Raw genomic sequence first — 16,921 nt, 5'->3', positions numbered from 1 at the left:
GACGCTGCCCAGCATTAGACTGCGCATGCGCAGTCTAATCCCGGGATTGTAAACTCCAATTCCGAGATTGAAATCCCGGCGTTTTTGGGGCCAAATCCTGGGATCCCGCCGATCCCAGGATTGGCCACCCTACTGTTACCCCACACATTCCTTCGCTTGTTTGAATACCTTACCCTAGACTACTTTTTAATAGGTTTTTATTTTGTTTTTAAATGTCTGTAACACATCCAATGTTGATATTCATAATATCTTTGTTTTTAAACACTCATTTAGTATCTACTCCTCTGTGATAGCCTTCTAAATTGTTCTTCCTTTCTTTCATATTGACTCTGTTTTCGTTACTTTCTTCTTCACTTTACATTATGGTAATAGTCAGTTATGGCATTTTCTGCTTATCTAGAATTAGCTTCTATTAATGCTATACTGTAAAACTTACTGTTACCTTTTATTTACAGCCTTTAAGGCCATTGATGCTTAATGTTTAACTACTTCTTGTATCCCCATATACGCCTCATTTTATTCAACTACAACTCATATTCCCTAAATATCCAATTTTGCCTATTTCAGTTTTTGCAATGTATGTGCGGTCTGTGAAATCTCAACTACTAACATGTAATGAAAATCTATACTATAGCACAGGTTTTCCCACCATTCCATCATTTTCACAGAACCTTTAGATACGCAGTCGGTAACTTGCCAATAGAATTACAGAACCTTATTTAGTTTAAAAAAAAAAAAATAACAAGGGCTGCCTTATCTTATATGGGGCCCATTTATCACAGATCGCATTTACAATGCGAAAAAGGTAAAGTTGGGATCGGAGCAGGGATCGGAGATTCCTGCTGCAGTCCCTCCATGATACATTCTAGTGATACTTAAAATTTGTGGCTTAAGTTTTCAGGGATTTAACCCCAAATATTGAATGATAAATTGGTGCCATAGTGTAATTTCATAGGGCAGTATATAAACATGTTTCCTTTAGAATGACTATTTGCAGAGCAATTTCTACACTGATTTTTTACTGTTATGTCATCTGTTGATAGTTATTTTGTGTGAGACTGCTGCTGACTTTCTGTTTTTTGATCAGCTCTTACTGAGAACGACCATGACTGCCAGTCACCACTGAAAGGGCCTCTTTTGTCCACGACCAGACCACTGAAGCTCGCAAAAGCAAATAGTAGGAGTTTATTTTTGTTAAGTTTGCAAAAATGTCCACTCATATATTTCTTTTGTTTTTACCTAAAATATATCAAATTGAGCAAGCCTATTTATTTATTTATTTATTAATGCTTGTATTTAACAAAGTACATATCAACCTATACTAGTTTACTATCAATGCTATGTTTTTTCTTTTTTTAATTGACAAGCACTGAGTTAATGACATTACAACTGCAAATAGGTCCTCACTGCTGTAATTTTAAATGTAATTGTATTCATTTATTTGACAGGTGGAGAAAAGGACTACCAGAAGCAACTAAAGCAGATGCTTAAAGACTTGAAAAGAGAAAAAAATAAAAACACAGAGAAAGAATTGCCAAAAATGACTCAGGTAGAGTGTTCAGCAGTGCCCAATTTAGGGTTCCGGACACCCTACGCCAATCCATATGTAGCAGCCCCTGTAATGCTGCTAACCACACATAGCAGTCTGTGTTTGCATGCAATTCATACTGCACAATGTACATGTACTATAAAAGCAGCATGAGGGGGGAAATGCAATCGGGTGTGAGAATCAGAAAGTGAGAGATTTCTAATTTTTTTAAGCAGTAATCCTTTACATGGCAAAATCAACCTGGTTTTGCTGTGTAAATGATTGCCGCTTTAAAAAAAAAAGGGGGGGGGGGGGGGGGAACTCTCACAAAATGTCTCACTTTCTGATTCTCACACCCTATTACATTCAACTCATGGGGGGGAATTTTATAGGATGAGAGATTCAGAAAGTGAGAGATTTGGTAAGAAATCTCCTGGGTTTTTATAAAGCGGCAATTATTTACACTGCAAAACCAGTCTAATTTTGCAGTGTAAATGATTGCCGATTTAAAAAAAACTGGTGATCTCTTACCAAATCCCCCACTTTGTGAATCTCTCATCCTTTTCAACTGTCTCCCATGGTCTCTGCTTACCTAAATTAGTAGTAACTCAACTGTTGCTCTGTATGGGCACTTTTCTGCTTGCAGCCTCCTGAGGTAGTGAGCAGAAATGTGCAAAAACCAAACCTGGACTAATTGGGCACAACAGGCCTGATAATTAATGGGTAACTGGAATAATTGAGTTGCCCCATTGGGCACGCATTAATTATTGTGGTAGAAAGTAATTTACATATTTAATCCCATGATATAGCAAATACCCTGCCTGTCCTGAAAAAGAACATTTGCCTGTACAAATTTTATTTTCACCAAACTTAATATAAATATGAAATTGTCAGTAAGGATCAAAATACCTGAAGTATGAAGAGGTTATTATAGTTTATTATCGTCGTCGTCCCCCCCCCACCCCCATTTTAACCCCCTGTTCGTGGATTTATTTTGGTTTCATGTTTGTGGCCAGAGTGGATGCATCCTTTAACTTGTAACTGTATACATTTTCCACACTGTATATACTGTAGATGTATGCCCCATATGTTTGTACTCAAATGCTTTCCATTTTTTGTACTATGAAACACATAAACTAATTTCTACCTTTATACACCTACCCTATTAGGCATATTCCCTGGCTGCCAAAATTAACCTCAATGATGGGGGGGGGGGAGGGGGGGAGGGAGCAGTGTATAAAGAGGGTGGGTGGAGCTGGGGGCCCATTCATATGATGTGGCCCATTCATATGATGTCACTGTAGGTGGCCCATTCATATGATCTCACTGTACTAGTTAACAAATTATTTCCTCACCCATCGGTGTAAAAACAAAATGTACTTTCTGCTGTTTCGGTTTGCAAGAGACATATGCAGTGTCAAAATTATTGCTTGTTTGTAGCACTTGTTTATTGATACCCCACCTTTACTTGCAAAACTACTTCCAAAAATGTGACACAAATTGTATGTGAATTTTGTCCTTTGAGGAAATGTTTTACATCCAGCTTGTTTTTTGTGCTGTCATACTATTTTATATATATTTTCTATTTACAGAGAGAATTTATACAGTTTTGCAAAACAATGTACAGCCTGTTTCATGCAGACCCAGAGGAAAATGATTTGTACCAAGCCATTGCCACAGTAACAACCCTCCTCCTTCAGATTGGAGAGGTTGGCCAACGCAGCATTAGCATAAGCTCAGGAAGCGCTTCGGATGAATTTGTAGATTCAGAAAACGGTGCCTCCTCCTCGGACCAGGACTGTGTGTTCTCTGAGACCACTAATGCTCCACAAGATCCTGCTCAGGCTATGCCACTGACTACATCAGACTGGGCGGTTTCTCTCGAGCACATATTGGCATCTCTGCTGACTGAGCAGTCATTAGTGAATTTCTTTGAGAAGCCATGGGACCTGAAACCAAAGTTAGAAAGTGCTAAAAACAATCCATACAGTCTAAAAACGAATGGAATGAACCAGCCATCCTCCATTTCATCCTGAATCAAGATTCTTTCAGTTGTCTTCTGGATTTCAGAGAGTCTGGCAGCTAGCTTCCTGGGAACAATTGACTGAGAGACGATCACTCTTGTATTTATATATTGTTGTCCTATCAACCAATAGTCAACAAGCTGATGGAAACCTCAACTGACATTACTTTGTAATGTGATTTAATACGCATTGTCTTGAAGACTTTAAAGTGTTGGCCACTCAAAATAGGATGTAATGAATAACCGTTTCATGATATCTGCTTCATGTAAAGAAGTTCTAGAACACTGTATTTTACATTGAAGAGAAGTGACTAGAACAAAGACACCAAGATTATAACATTCTGCATTCTTGATTTATCAAAGCACACTGGGCAGTTTTGTATTACAATCTTGAACGCGCTTAGTTCTTTCTATGCATATATTTAAAGCCAACTGGCAAACCCTGTAACTTCCAGGCAAAAAAGCTGACCAGTTTGTATGGAGTGTCCATTAATGGCATGCCAAATATTTCTTCTTGTCAAAAAATCCGTACAGGTTTATGTCATATGTCCACTGTTTTGTATGTGAGTTTCAATTTTGTGTTTGCACTAATAATGTTTCAATGCTGGGAATTGAAACTTTTATTATATTTGATTTGCATTGGAATTTGTATTCTGTCACGTTGACTTATCTTGTGCTTTTTGTCTTGGTTTGTGAGAAGCTGCACTTTTCAATAAACATGTTTTTATTAAGTCTTCTGTAATGTTTTTTCATGTAGAAACAAACACAGGCGCCTCTTTTCAGTAATGTGGCCCCTTAGTGGTGATTGTCTGCACTGCAGGGATAGACGTATGGTTCAGGAGGGCATTAAATTGTTGGTTTGCAAAAGCAAATTCCTTCTTTAGTGGACAAAACCATGTTCACTGCAGGTGGGGCAGATTTAACAGGTGCAGAGAGAGTTACATTTGGGTGAGTTAATTTGTTTCTGTGCATAGTAAATACTGGCTGATTTCTTCTTACGCTGCAATTTAGATTTCAGTTTGAACACACTCCACCCAAATTTAACTCTCCCTGCACATGTTACATCTGCCCCACCTGCAGTGCACATGGTTTTGTCTATTAAAGAAGGAATTTGCTTTTGCAAACCAACCAGAATAACCCTGTATATTTACCCTTCTGGAAAATTATATAGGATGTGATTGATTGATTGATTGGTATGAATTCAGAGGTTTTTTTTTCTTAGTGGTGGTTATGAAAAATATAAATAAATACACATTTGCTTTAAGTTCACTTTCTTGCAAATCAATCAGACAAATTAAAGTGTGTGTGTGTGCAGCAGTACATAAAATTAATAAGTGTTAATATCCAATTATATTTACTGTATGTTCAGATAGTGTGGGATGTATAGATATGTATGTCAAGGACGAATGGAGATGAATCAGTTTGGATTGCAGTCTAGTACCAGGCACAGTCCCACCAAGTCTTGTCCACCTCTTGCACAGAGCACACTGGGCTACTGGGGAGGACATTGCTCTCTCGCTAACACTTGTCTGCCAGTCTTTATAAGTTGGGAAACTCCCATTTATGTTGTGATGTAACGCAGGGCTTAACAAATCCTGGGGCCAGGTTCCTATGGCAACCAGAATATGCATGCATGGAGGAAGCAGATCCTTGTCCGCCCCATTGGAGGTTTGTTGGCGTGCCTGTAGCCTTTATCTTAGCGGCCATTACATACACAAGCGTGAATGTGCTGAATGCCTGTCCATTCTGGCTTTTGCTATCTGTTGTGTCTGCAATCTCTGGCTGCACAGAGCTCTCAACAAGACTTTTCTGTGATTGCAGTTTTGGTGGGGGTAGTGATGTGACCACAGGGAGGTGGGTTTGTCTGGGAGTACCCCCTTAATTCTGTGTCCGTGGTTGCCTGGGGGCAGGGAAAGGGTTAAGCTGTTCAGTAATGTGTGCATTGGGGGGGGGGGGGGGTTGCTCAGGGGATAGCGATACAGCAATGGCAGTGGATGATTGTGTGGCCATGGGGTTGGTTGCCCAGGCCAAGGGTGGGGGAATAAGCTGCTTCTTGTGGCCATGGGGGAGGTTCAGTCTTTTTTTGGAAGGTGGTCAGGCTATACTTTCATCCCAGCTCCTGGATTTTAGAAAAAAAAAGTATCAAGCCCCAATGTAATGTAATGTAAAATGCATAATATGTCATAACTGTCCTATTACTGACCAATTTAACTGATCTAAAACATTTCTGACTCCTTTTTGTGTTTTATTTTTTACTGTCCTTCGTAATCTTTTGAGTCCAACAAATGCAGCAAAAGCTGTAATTTAAAAAAAAACAAAAAAAAACCCCTTACATTAAATGCTATTTTCATGTGGTGAAATAGGGATGTAGCGGCATAACAGGTATCAGCCATGTCACTCATGCCCTCTGTGTGGCCAGACTAGGGGGCTGGATTCACACATAGGAATCTGTCATATGGTTGTTTCCAATCGAATTAACCAACCCTCCTGCCATTTATGCTATCCCCAACTCCCTTATGCCTCTTTATATGCCTTAAAGCCCTCTCATGCCATTTATTATGTCAGCCCAAAGTGCCCTTTTACATTCAGCTTCATCCTTCCAATGGGAAAATATATATTTAATTACATATGGAAGGAAGACAGGCTGGTGGAAGAGCAGCAGAGAGTTTTGGCCAGCTGGGGACAATGATGTCACTACTGCCACTGCCCTGAGGGATTCCGCAAACATTGGCAATCAAGAATTAACAAGGCATAAATCTATGAATCCCACACTAGTGGTCAGACTGCAACGTTGATCCCATGCCTGTAAGCAGATATGAAACGCGCAATAGTATTCAGTGGCTTCCAGCAATATACACCATGGCACAGGATACTGTAGCACAAGGGTAGACAACATGCAGCACTCCAGCCGTTTTAGAAAGGCCATCTGCCAAACCATAGCAACAGCTGGCAATCCCATTCAGATTGCTCACACCACTGCTATGTCATGTGATTTATATAAGTGAAATATACAGATTTGACCACTACAATAATTGACCTGCATGGTTCAAAACAGTGAAACAATGCAACAATCACCATGTGCTGCATAGTGTGCACACCTAAAACAATAAACATTATTGGTTATTGCACTATTACTTGGAATCGGCAAAATCCATTTGGAGAAAAGTGAGGTGAATTACAGTAGGTGTGCAAAACTGGCAGGAGGTTCCTCTCCGTCTTAGGGTAACCAGCACTAGGCTTGGCAGCCTGTGTTGGTGGAATCAGAAAGAGGACAGTAAGAAATTCTCTCCACCATTTTTCCAGCCATTCCTAGATTTCCCTGAGTAGGATTCACCTCCACCTAGTCTCATTAATAAAGGCCAAAATAGATTTAAAATAGAAGTATTTTGTCCCTTGGTACACTACAAGTACCAGAATTGATAGGTGACAAAATAGCTGTGGCAGTAATATACTTGACGATTTACAGCTGAAAATCGCCTAGTGTGTATGGGCCAGAGATCCATAAGAGCCATAAGTGAGCACACTGCCACCAATGAATGTGCGACTATGCACATACAGTATCAACACTGCCCACCAATGTATTTAGATAGGCTAGTGAAACCACTGCCCACCAATGTTTTATGTATATGCTGGTATTTACCAGCAAACCACTGCCCACCAATGTTTTATGTATATGCTGGTATTTACCAGCAAACCACTACCCACCAATGTTAAAAAAAAATGAGCTGGTAATGTATACATTGCTGGCGCCACTGCCCACCAATGTTACGATACGAGCCGGTAACGTATACATTGCTGGCCTACGTCAGTGATGTATACATTACCGGCTCATTTTTTAACATTGGTGGCGGTGGTAACTTATACATTACCCTCATTTTCTTTACATTGGCAGTGGCAGTAGTAACGTATACATCGCTGGTCTGCGTCAGCGACACCCATAGAGTGAGAATATAGTGTTCCGAGCGCAGCGAGGCACCGGGCCCGCTGTGTGGTGAGCCGGCAATACCTTATCGGTATTTCGACCACTGGGAATTCGTACCTACCCCATAATAAAGTCTGAACAACTTTAGTGTGTACCCTGCTTTGGTCATTTTCTGGCTGGTGGAAAGTATATTTGTCACCTTTTATAGTGCTTGAGTTTCATTAATTATTTTGACTGCAGCAGCTTGAAATAATAAACTTCATTCTAAAATAGTGTTCCTCCTACATTTTATTATTGTTTTACAGAAAACCATCTCTAATAACTTTTTAGATTTGACAAGAACATTATAGTTCTGTTAAGTTTACAATCTCAACACTGTTAAAAGGTAGAAGTGGCAGTTTTGTAAATTAGTTTAAAAATATATATATATATATTCACTTTGGTAAATTCATAGATTTAGTTACTCCTACAATCTCCAAATGTAAATGTATTTTTGCTGCAGACACGAAAATACCCATTATGTGGACACCACTGACTATATGCCAATATGGGAAATGTTATAGCTATATACCTATGTAATCAATATCATTATGCTTTCAGAATTGATCATACCCCTGAAGAAGTCTTAGGACCTAGAACCAGTACTATTTTTCTTGAAAAATAGGTGCAGGAACTCCAGGTCTGGGGGTGGATCAATTAAATAAAAAATAATATATATAATAAAGAGTGAGGGAGAGATAGATGTATATATTGAATTTAGAAACAAAGGCACTCACAGGTGACTTTAAAATAAAACTTATCTAATGGAAAGTAAATTTTTAGTTCCTGATGATGTCATATTTAATTAGAGGTTCAGGAACTGAGTTCCTGCTGAAAAATAGCACTGCCTAGAACCCTATGTGTTAAGTCTACAATCTACACCCTGGATACTATGTATTACTCTGAAAAATCAATATTTTTTAAAAGGTGATTGGATACTATTGTAGATTCATGTTTTAGAATTGTGACTTATTAAAAACATCAATTGTAAAATATATTTCTTTTTTCTTCAATGATTCACAGCCCAACATAGGGCAGGTGATGCACTCTGTGGTGAATAACAGTTCTGTATCTAGCTTCCTATTTCTTCCACTAACAGGGGCATTCATCTTGGGGAGCTGCTCAAGATTCTAATGGGGCATATAAGCAGTCATTTTTAATATTAACATAAGGAGATATAGATATATATATGGAAGGAAGAAGAGGTAGATGTGCGCTCTATCTATTTCAACACTTTTGTACATTAATGATCATACATCGGTACATAAGATGTGTTTATTCTAATTTCCAATGACAAAGTATAAGTAAAAAATGAGTTTGTACAAAAGTGGTGAAATAGAGAGAGCGCACATCTACCTCTTCTTCCTTCCATCTTTCCCACCTGGTACCTATATTAACAGCTAGGTACGGTAGAAGTGCAGCCCACTAACCAGCGCAGAAAAAGGACCACACTCCCCCCCCACACTTTTAAAATAGATATATATATCTCCTTACATCATAGCAGTATATACTGAAATCTCTGGGTATTTCTCAGGATGGAAGTATACACTATATGGCATAATTACTTAAGGTACTTGTGTAGTTTCACGGCGGCACTGCCCACGGAGCACACCCCACTATCCACGCCAGCCCAAAGGATGGCGAGCCCCTAGAGGGGACGCGATACACGTCCTACCAACCTGTTCATACCCCCACTACCCACGTTGACATGGAGTTGTTTTACTAAAGTGTGGTGAGCACAGAGAGCCCAAAGCATGGCGATTACTTGACATGTAGTCCGCTGTGCTCACCACTCTTCAGGCTTGTTCTCCGCACTTTATAAAATCAACTCCATGCCGACGTGGATTGTGGGGGTATGAACAGGCCGGGAGGATGCATACCACATCCCCTCACAGGGCTCCCCATGCTTTGGGCTGACGTGGATAGTGGGGGTGTGCTAAATCGTATCATCATTTTCATACGATGCGATCCGCAGGCAGTGCCGCTGTGAAACCACACAAGTACCTAACTTACATGCTCACCTCTCAATCATAGCAGCAAGCATGTATTTGCATCCAATATACTGGCAATACAATGAAATGTAAATAGAAGATATAATTCCTCTGCTCAACTGATGGTGGCAATGTATTGTAAGCACCAAACTGGTGAAGCAGTAGAACCTTTATCTTAGATTAGAAGATGTGAAACTCTACACAGTGAATGTTTGGGAGACCACTAAGGGCATTCTCACATTATTGTGCCAGTTCATGGCATGCGCTGACATAGCATGTACAATAGTGTAATGTAACTTTACTACAAATACAGCCAAACATTTTCCAAAACAATCACAAGGGCTCATTTTTGAGCTGGACACATTTTGTAATGCGCTCACTCAAGTACAAGCATGGAAATGTGAATGTATTCCACACATGTCCACCTCTAAGTGAATGCCTGTATAGATTTTCCTCAATATTAAAGAAATTCATATACCACCGCCATCTTGTGGTCATGGTATAAAATTACAGGTAACATTTGAAAAAACTCCCATAAACCATTTTACACCTCTACACAAGATAGTCATCTTACTAAACACAACATCACTGATGAGGGAAGAGGACATAGCCAACTAATAAAACACTATCTGTACACAAGTTAACCATTTTCTCATCCATAGATAATATTATATAAGTCTGACATGGAGATTTCTATTCACCCATCAATTAAAGATGTTGCAGTTCTGAGTTTCTGAGCATGTGAAAGGAAAAGAGCTGTCTTTTTATACATATCCTCCTCTTTAAATCAGGATTGGGATTTAATGTAATTATATGTTGGTCTAACATGATCTCTGTCCAAATTCTGACTTTGTGGATGTCAATTCAATTGTTCACCCCCAGTTTCCACTAGATGGTATCCAGCATAGCAATTTAATCATTGCTCCGACCAGATGCATATGCCGACACATTTCAGCATGCAGCCTACTATGGATTTGGTGCTCAAATGGGTGTGGTGTCTTACCTGGACTTTAGACAAATTAAGCAGCTAAAAACCTGGCACTAATGGGCACATGAGCCATGTGCACTCAAGGGGGGAGGATGGAATAGTTCCAGTAGGCATATAATGCATTTAAGTGGCCACAAAATAACTGAACGGATCCTTTAGTAATGGCAGACATTTGTATCATAAGAAAAAGGAATGTGTGTACCAGCGCCGGCTGTACAATAATAAATTGAACTTTTTTTCTAAATGTACAAACTTATTGCAATAAAATATATAACGGTCCAGTCCTTGTTATAGCGACAGGTGATTAACCAGGTGGCCAGCAGTCCAAATAGAGTAGGTGGATGTGTAGGATGGTACAGTGATCCACAGTCCCAGATGGTGGAATGAAGGTGTACCTGGATGACCTAACAGTTCTGTATAATCGCCTCTGATCAGCCTCCGGATAAAGGTGGATAATTTGGTAGGAGCAGTCCAATATATGAGGTCTTGAATGGATCCAATATGGTGGTAAAGTGGTGTTTTGCTCTAAATATAGCTCAACGCATTTCCCTGGAGTAGTGCCTCCAGCTTCCTCAGGAGCTTCCTTCCTGATATATATCTATCTATAATTCCATGTCTTTTATTGATTTTTATTAATACCGTTATATATTTATAGCAATATATTTGTACATTTAGAAAAACGTTCACTATTATTGTACAGCCGATGCTGGTACACACATTCAGCTGTCTGATAATAGCGCATCTCCCACTCCTTTTTCTTGTTAATTTGTATCATACGGTTTAATAGAGCATTTAAACATTGTTAGCTTTAATAGGTCCTGTATCTGGCAGTGGTACATTCAATCACCACTTGTAGAAAAAAATTCCACCAAAGACATTAATAGTTTGCACTCAGGACTGTTTCAGGTAATTCAATTATACACACTACTCAGTATAGATTATTGAATGTTGTATATCATAATCACACTGAGGATACAGGTTATATTACATGTGAATAGTACTCATTGCATTCTAAAATGGTATGGTGTGTAGTGCTGCCTATTATACTCCTTATAGCTGCAGTGCAGAGTTGCAGTTTTCTTTTTAAATTTAATAAAAAAAAAAAAAACACACACAAGTCCAGTCAGTTTTACTTTTTAATTCAACAATGAAGAATACAATTAGTTTTCATCAACGTTGACTGTCTGTAGACCTGAAAGTGAACAGAGGTTGTGTTAAATTCATGCTAATTGATTACATTAAATAGTTTACAACAATATATCCAAAACAAGCTGTAGCACATCACATTAAACAAAATGAGTAAAAATGCGCTAACAAGGTTTTTATCCAGGATAACACTGTGGCCACGTTTCAGCCAGGCATGCCCAACCTGCGGTCCCTCCAGCTGTTGTGAAACTACTCATAGCAGCATGCCTCACCATAGTTCTGCTATTAGGGAATGCTTAAACTATGGCAAGGCATGCTGGGATGTGTAGTTTCACAACAGCTGGAATGCAGCAGGTTGTACACGCCCACTTTAGGCTCAGGTTTCTCAAGCTCGGTCCTCAGTGCTGCGGATAGTCAACAGTTTCTAGACCCTTTGCAGGTACATTACAATGTGCATCAGCTAGGGGGACTGGAAACGTGAACTGTTGGGTCAGAGCACAGCTTGACAGACACTGCTCTGGAGAGCTAGCCCAATAGTCCATAGGTTCCAAAACTCTGCCAGGTTTTAATAATATCCATGCTTGATCCAGAATGGTAAACCAACTGGACTGTAATGGCAGGGTTTGGGAACATCTGCAATATTGGCTCCTGTAGAGTCATTATTAACTAATTAAAAAAGTATAAAGCAGCAAAGACAAAAAAACAAAAAAAAAACCACACAATTAGCATGCATATTCAAGTGTATACAGAGTCCTTTTTTGGCTCAAGTCTACAAAAAATTGTTTAAAGTCATGTTTATATAAATCCCATCTATGTGGAGATTACATTCTCAGTAATAAAGTGTTTTTATTTTCCTGTGGAAGCAGATGTAGTTTGTGATTTGGTTATTTTCACATTACCATGTTATTTATTATAGCTTAGAAACGGGATTGTAAAACCCACAGCATCTAACATGGCAATGCCTCAGAATACTGCTTCAAACAAGTACCCACAAAAGACCATGACCCATCCATAGCATGTCTACCTCATACATTTTAAAATCCACAAATATAAGCATGTGTAGAGTAACCAAAAATCAGCCACTAGCACACTATAGAAACGGCCTGCATTCACTAATGAGCCAAAGAATCAGCCTTCCAGTCCATAAGCAGCTTATCAGTCAGCAACAAACCAGAGATACCAATTATCTATGTACAGGTGAAACTGCAAAGGAATGACACATCATAATACTAAAACATTAGGCAAACCACAAAGTACCTTTGTATGTTGTAACGGGCACGTATGTGACCAATGTGTACAGTTTATTGGGGGAATCTTCATCCTCATTGCGCTTTCTGGACAGACGCACGCGTATGCGGTATGGAACATTCCTGTACACAAAGACAAAAATTGTAATAACGATTATTTTTATATAAATTCCATTTTGCACCCGAGACCAATCAAGGCATTTTAGTTAACATTAGTTGTGTTATCCCAAAAGTTAAGTTTACGTTTTTAATTACACAGTACCTACTAATTAAACTATGCTTTTTTACACAGAATATTTCTGGCAGTACCTGCCACACTAGAACAGGTTAATAAGCATCTAATTGTTTATGGACAGTGGTAAAAATGGATTGGTAGTAGCTGAAGTAATGGGTACGTCCAGTTGTTCACCCTAAGGATGGCCATCAACCATCGATGATTAGAAATCGATGGTTTATGGCCGATGTCGAATGGTTTTGCCATCGATGGGGGGAGAACTAGATGGTTTCCCACCATCGATATAAAGCTTAAACGAATAGTTTCATTGTTGCTTTTTCCCTTAAGTCCCAGGACACGGAGCATAGCTCCGCCCCCAACACCCGCATTTTGATTGGCCCATAGGCCACTTAATCACAGAAAATGGATGACCATCGATATACAAAAACACGATGATCATCCATTGAATAGTTACACTATCAATGGCGAGTTGCACTTTTGCCATCGATGGCCATCCCTAGTTCACCCACTCCAATGCCAACATGTTTCCGGCAGAGCTGGATAGCTTTCACATAGTGCTAGTGCTTCATTCAGCATCCGGGAACATGCACAGTGACACTGATGGAGGGCACATGATTTAGGCAATCGATTGAGGTACTAAGTAACCCTTTGAGTAACAAGTGAATTTGTCAAAATAGGTGTAAAAATGTGGCATTTTTATTCATGGTAATGGCCTTTTACCTTATCTAGGAAACTTTTTTGGATTTATATAACAAATGTGAACGACAGCGGCATTTTCAGCGGATAATTTGATCATCACAGCGATGCTGGCACGCAAAGGGTTAAGTCGCCTGTGACCCAAGCATGAACATTCTTAACCATAACAATCCATGTTTTAAGTCTACAAAGCAGTTAATAATTTCCTAATTACAATGTCATGCGATGGCAAAGTAAAAAGCCCCTGGGTTGTAAACAAATGTTAAAATGTAATGCTGCAGTGTGACCATTCTGATACCTAATGATCTTTAATCTGTTCTATCTTCTACCCAAAATTTTTTTTCCCCATCCTGGGCGGCATTTCAAAGAAGCCGCTGGGGGCAGTGATATATTTCACAGTAATGAAAAATGATGGTTGGAGTGCTTGATTTAGTCATTAGGGTGGTTAGAGTTATGACGTGTACACACGGCAGCGATATGGGCTGAAATTGCTGGCGACCATATTGCCAGTGATGGGAGTGTGCCCCGGCAATAAATCGCCGTAAGCGCGCTCCCGTTTTCAGCCCTGTTATAATCACAGGAGCTTGCAGATGTTTTTTTTCATCAACGACCATCTCAGGTCGGCGATGAAAAGGAGACATTGAGACGATATATCACCCCCGTGTGTACGCACCTTTAGGTTGCAACCCTATCCATATCAAGATTCCAACCATTGGGATGTCAGCATCAGTATCCTGACCAGCAGCATCGCCGCCGCAGATCATCTGTGTATGTAACATCACATAGAATTGTGTCCAGCAATGCATGCTGAGACAGTGCCCATCTGCCCCGTCTACCCTTTTTGGAATAGTCAGTTTGGTCTAGTGCAGTGGTAGCCAACCCTAGCCCTCGAGAGCTACCAACAGTTCACATTTTCCAGACAACCTAGCTGCTGCACAGCTGCACTCATTAATCACTGACACATTTTAAAAGATACAGATGGAGCTAATTAGCTCACTTGTGATTCTGTGAGGAGACCTGCAAAACATGCACTGTTGGTAGCTCTTGAGGACTAGTGTTGGCTACCCCAGGTCTAGTTGGTTGATCTTTCCAGTGCCAAATATTCAAAAAAGCAAACTGCCCATAGCAAATATAATCATTCGGTTACAACCACAATTTGTGGTTCTGCCAAAATGGAGACAGCTACAGTCACTGTAAGGAGAAAACCACAATCCCCATGTACAAGGTCAGTCACCAAATATACTGCAACAAGCAGAGGATGGACAAACCACTCACCTAACACCTTTGGCCCAAACAGCTTTGTTCAACCTTGTGTCTATGCGCACATCTGGGGTTCGCATCTCTTTCACTGCAAATTTACGGATCTCCTTCAGAGCGCGGGGTGCACGTTTTTTGAAACCACTGAAAAAGTAACAAACAGTTTTAAACATTATACAAAAGACCTTGTTTACATATTGTACTGCATTCATTGTCTACACCAGTTAACCCAGTCTATGACCACTATTACATTTCACTGTAGACTATACTGTCAGAGTTTACTGTATAAGTGTCAGAGTTCACACTACCTATTGTGGTAGAATAACTCCAGAAGCAATGTTCGGTCTACTTAACTAGAGGGGGAATCCAATTACAGATCAATTTCCTGCACCTGTGAGTTAATGCAGCAACCGCACTAAAGAGTTTTGTTTGCAGGCCCGTAAGAATACAATAAGTGTACAATATTGTGTGAAGACAGGGTCAGAGCATGCCACAGGGGGTGCGAGATGCAGTGCCACTGGAGAGGTTTCAGTGCTGCAACAGCAACTCTCACCCTTCACCTACAACTGTACTCTCAACCCATCATCCGCAGTACATGCACACAGTGTAAGCGCACACTCAGGCGAGTATGGCTATATACCATTATCAAAACTCACATTCCATGGATCCGTTTGTGAATGTTGATGGTGTATTCCCTAGTCACCACCTCATTGATGGCAGAGCGGCCCTTCTTCTTTTCTCCTCCTTTCTTTGCAGGTGCCATCTCTATGGAGGGAAACAACAGCGATGAGACATGCAGAGGATAACTAACACACGCAGCTATGACACAGCCGCTCCGGCAGCAGGAAGTAAGCCCCGTGTGTCAGCCCCAGACTGTCATCTCCGCCAGCAGCCGCCCGCACACACTGCCTCTGCAGCCAGCCAGCCAATACAGCTCCGGGAGATGGATGGGGAGGGTACGGAGTGGTTGCCTGGCACCGGGGGCATTGCTGGCTACCGGGAGGGCGGATGGCGAAGGATACAGTTACAGGCCGGCTCCGGCGCGATACTCACCCTCCCAGGGATAATGTCGAAAAGGAAGGAGCAAAGGATTGTGGGTAAGGTGTAAAACCCTTGCACCACTGTTACGCTTCCGGGTCGGATACGTGATGACGTGAACGCAGCAATTACCGAAACGCAGGAGGCCGGTATGGTGATACGCCAGAGGAGGCGACACTGTGGTCGCACGTGAGTCTGAGAGCGACAGCGCCCCACTCAGGCTGGGACATCTGACATCAACAGTCATTATCATATTGTTATCTTCGTTTACAGAACGGGATGTGCCTGTGGAGGAGACGATACATTCCAACATGAGTTACATGACCCGCTCCTGCAGAGATAGACCGCACACATTGAAAAAATCATTTGATGGTGAATCGATTTGCAACTAATCGCAGGCCTGCAATATTTTTGCAGACTTCCTTGCACTGCGTCTGGGTGTGATTTCACTCTGGTGGGGTGTCCATTACCTAATCTCAGGCACTGTAGGTCTGAATACCCTCTCTGCACCTTGCACTGAATTGTGCTTACTGGAATGTTCCTTTATACTTCTATGTCACAGCAATCTTGGAGGCTGACACTGATTACTCTGGGTCCCTCTACCCCTCCACCCATACATCCATTTAATTGAAAAAAAGAACAGTATCTAGGCTTGTAATGGAAATTAAATAAACAAATCATATATATACACACAGTCATATCCTGTTATTGTTGATGATGCAGGCATACTGCAGTAGGTGTGATGTGCTGTAGCATCTCACAGTAGACATGAGCCTCATTGGTTAGTATTATTAGACCAATTAGCCAATAT

General features: G+C 40.6%; 2 protein-coding genes across 3 annotated transcripts in view; one reads left to right on the top strand and one right to left on the bottom strand.

Annotated features, from left to right (window-relative positions):
* The window catches only part of TBC1D8 (TBC1 domain family member 8), a 62,415-nt gene extending 58,132 nt beyond the window's left edge, over positions 1-4,283 (top strand). For both annotated transcript variants that reach the window (XM_083174375.1, XM_083174374.1), the window contains exons 19-21: positions 1,088-1,177; positions 1,449-1,549; positions 3,121-4,283. In XM_083174375.1, coding sequence (XP_083030501.1) covers positions 1,088-1,177; positions 1,449-1,549; positions 3,121-3,564 — 635 coding nt within the window. In that variant the 3' untranslated portion in view covers positions 3,565-4,283. The remainder of the gene's footprint in view (positions 1-1,087; positions 1,178-1,448; positions 1,550-3,120) is intronic.
* Positions 4,284-11,614: 7,331 nt separating this feature from the next.
* On the bottom strand, positions 11,615-16,245 carry RPL31 (ribosomal protein L31). The gene is made up of 5 exons (XM_083174373.1): positions 16,126-16,245; positions 15,729-15,837; positions 15,091-15,216; positions 12,895-13,007; positions 11,615-11,683 (listed from the first exon to the last, which is right to left on the bottom strand). The coding sequence occupies exons 2-5, from the start codon at positions 15,833-15,835 to the stop codon at positions 11,652-11,654; spliced, it is 378 nt and encodes a 125-aa protein (XP_083030499.1). The 5' UTR covers positions 15,836-15,837; positions 16,126-16,245; the 3' UTR covers positions 11,615-11,651.
* Between the last annotated feature and the right edge of the window lie 676 nt (positions 16,246-16,921).

Source organism: Crinia signifera, chromosome 2 (assembly GCF_055691185.1).
Source record: "Crinia signifera chromosome 2, ASM5569118v1, whole genome shotgun sequence".
NCBI lineage: Eukaryota > Metazoa > Chordata > Amphibia > Anura > Myobatrachidae > Crinia > Crinia signifera.
The sequence above is the reverse complement of the archived record's forward strand: the minus strand, read 5'-3'. Positions and strand labels throughout refer to the sequence as shown.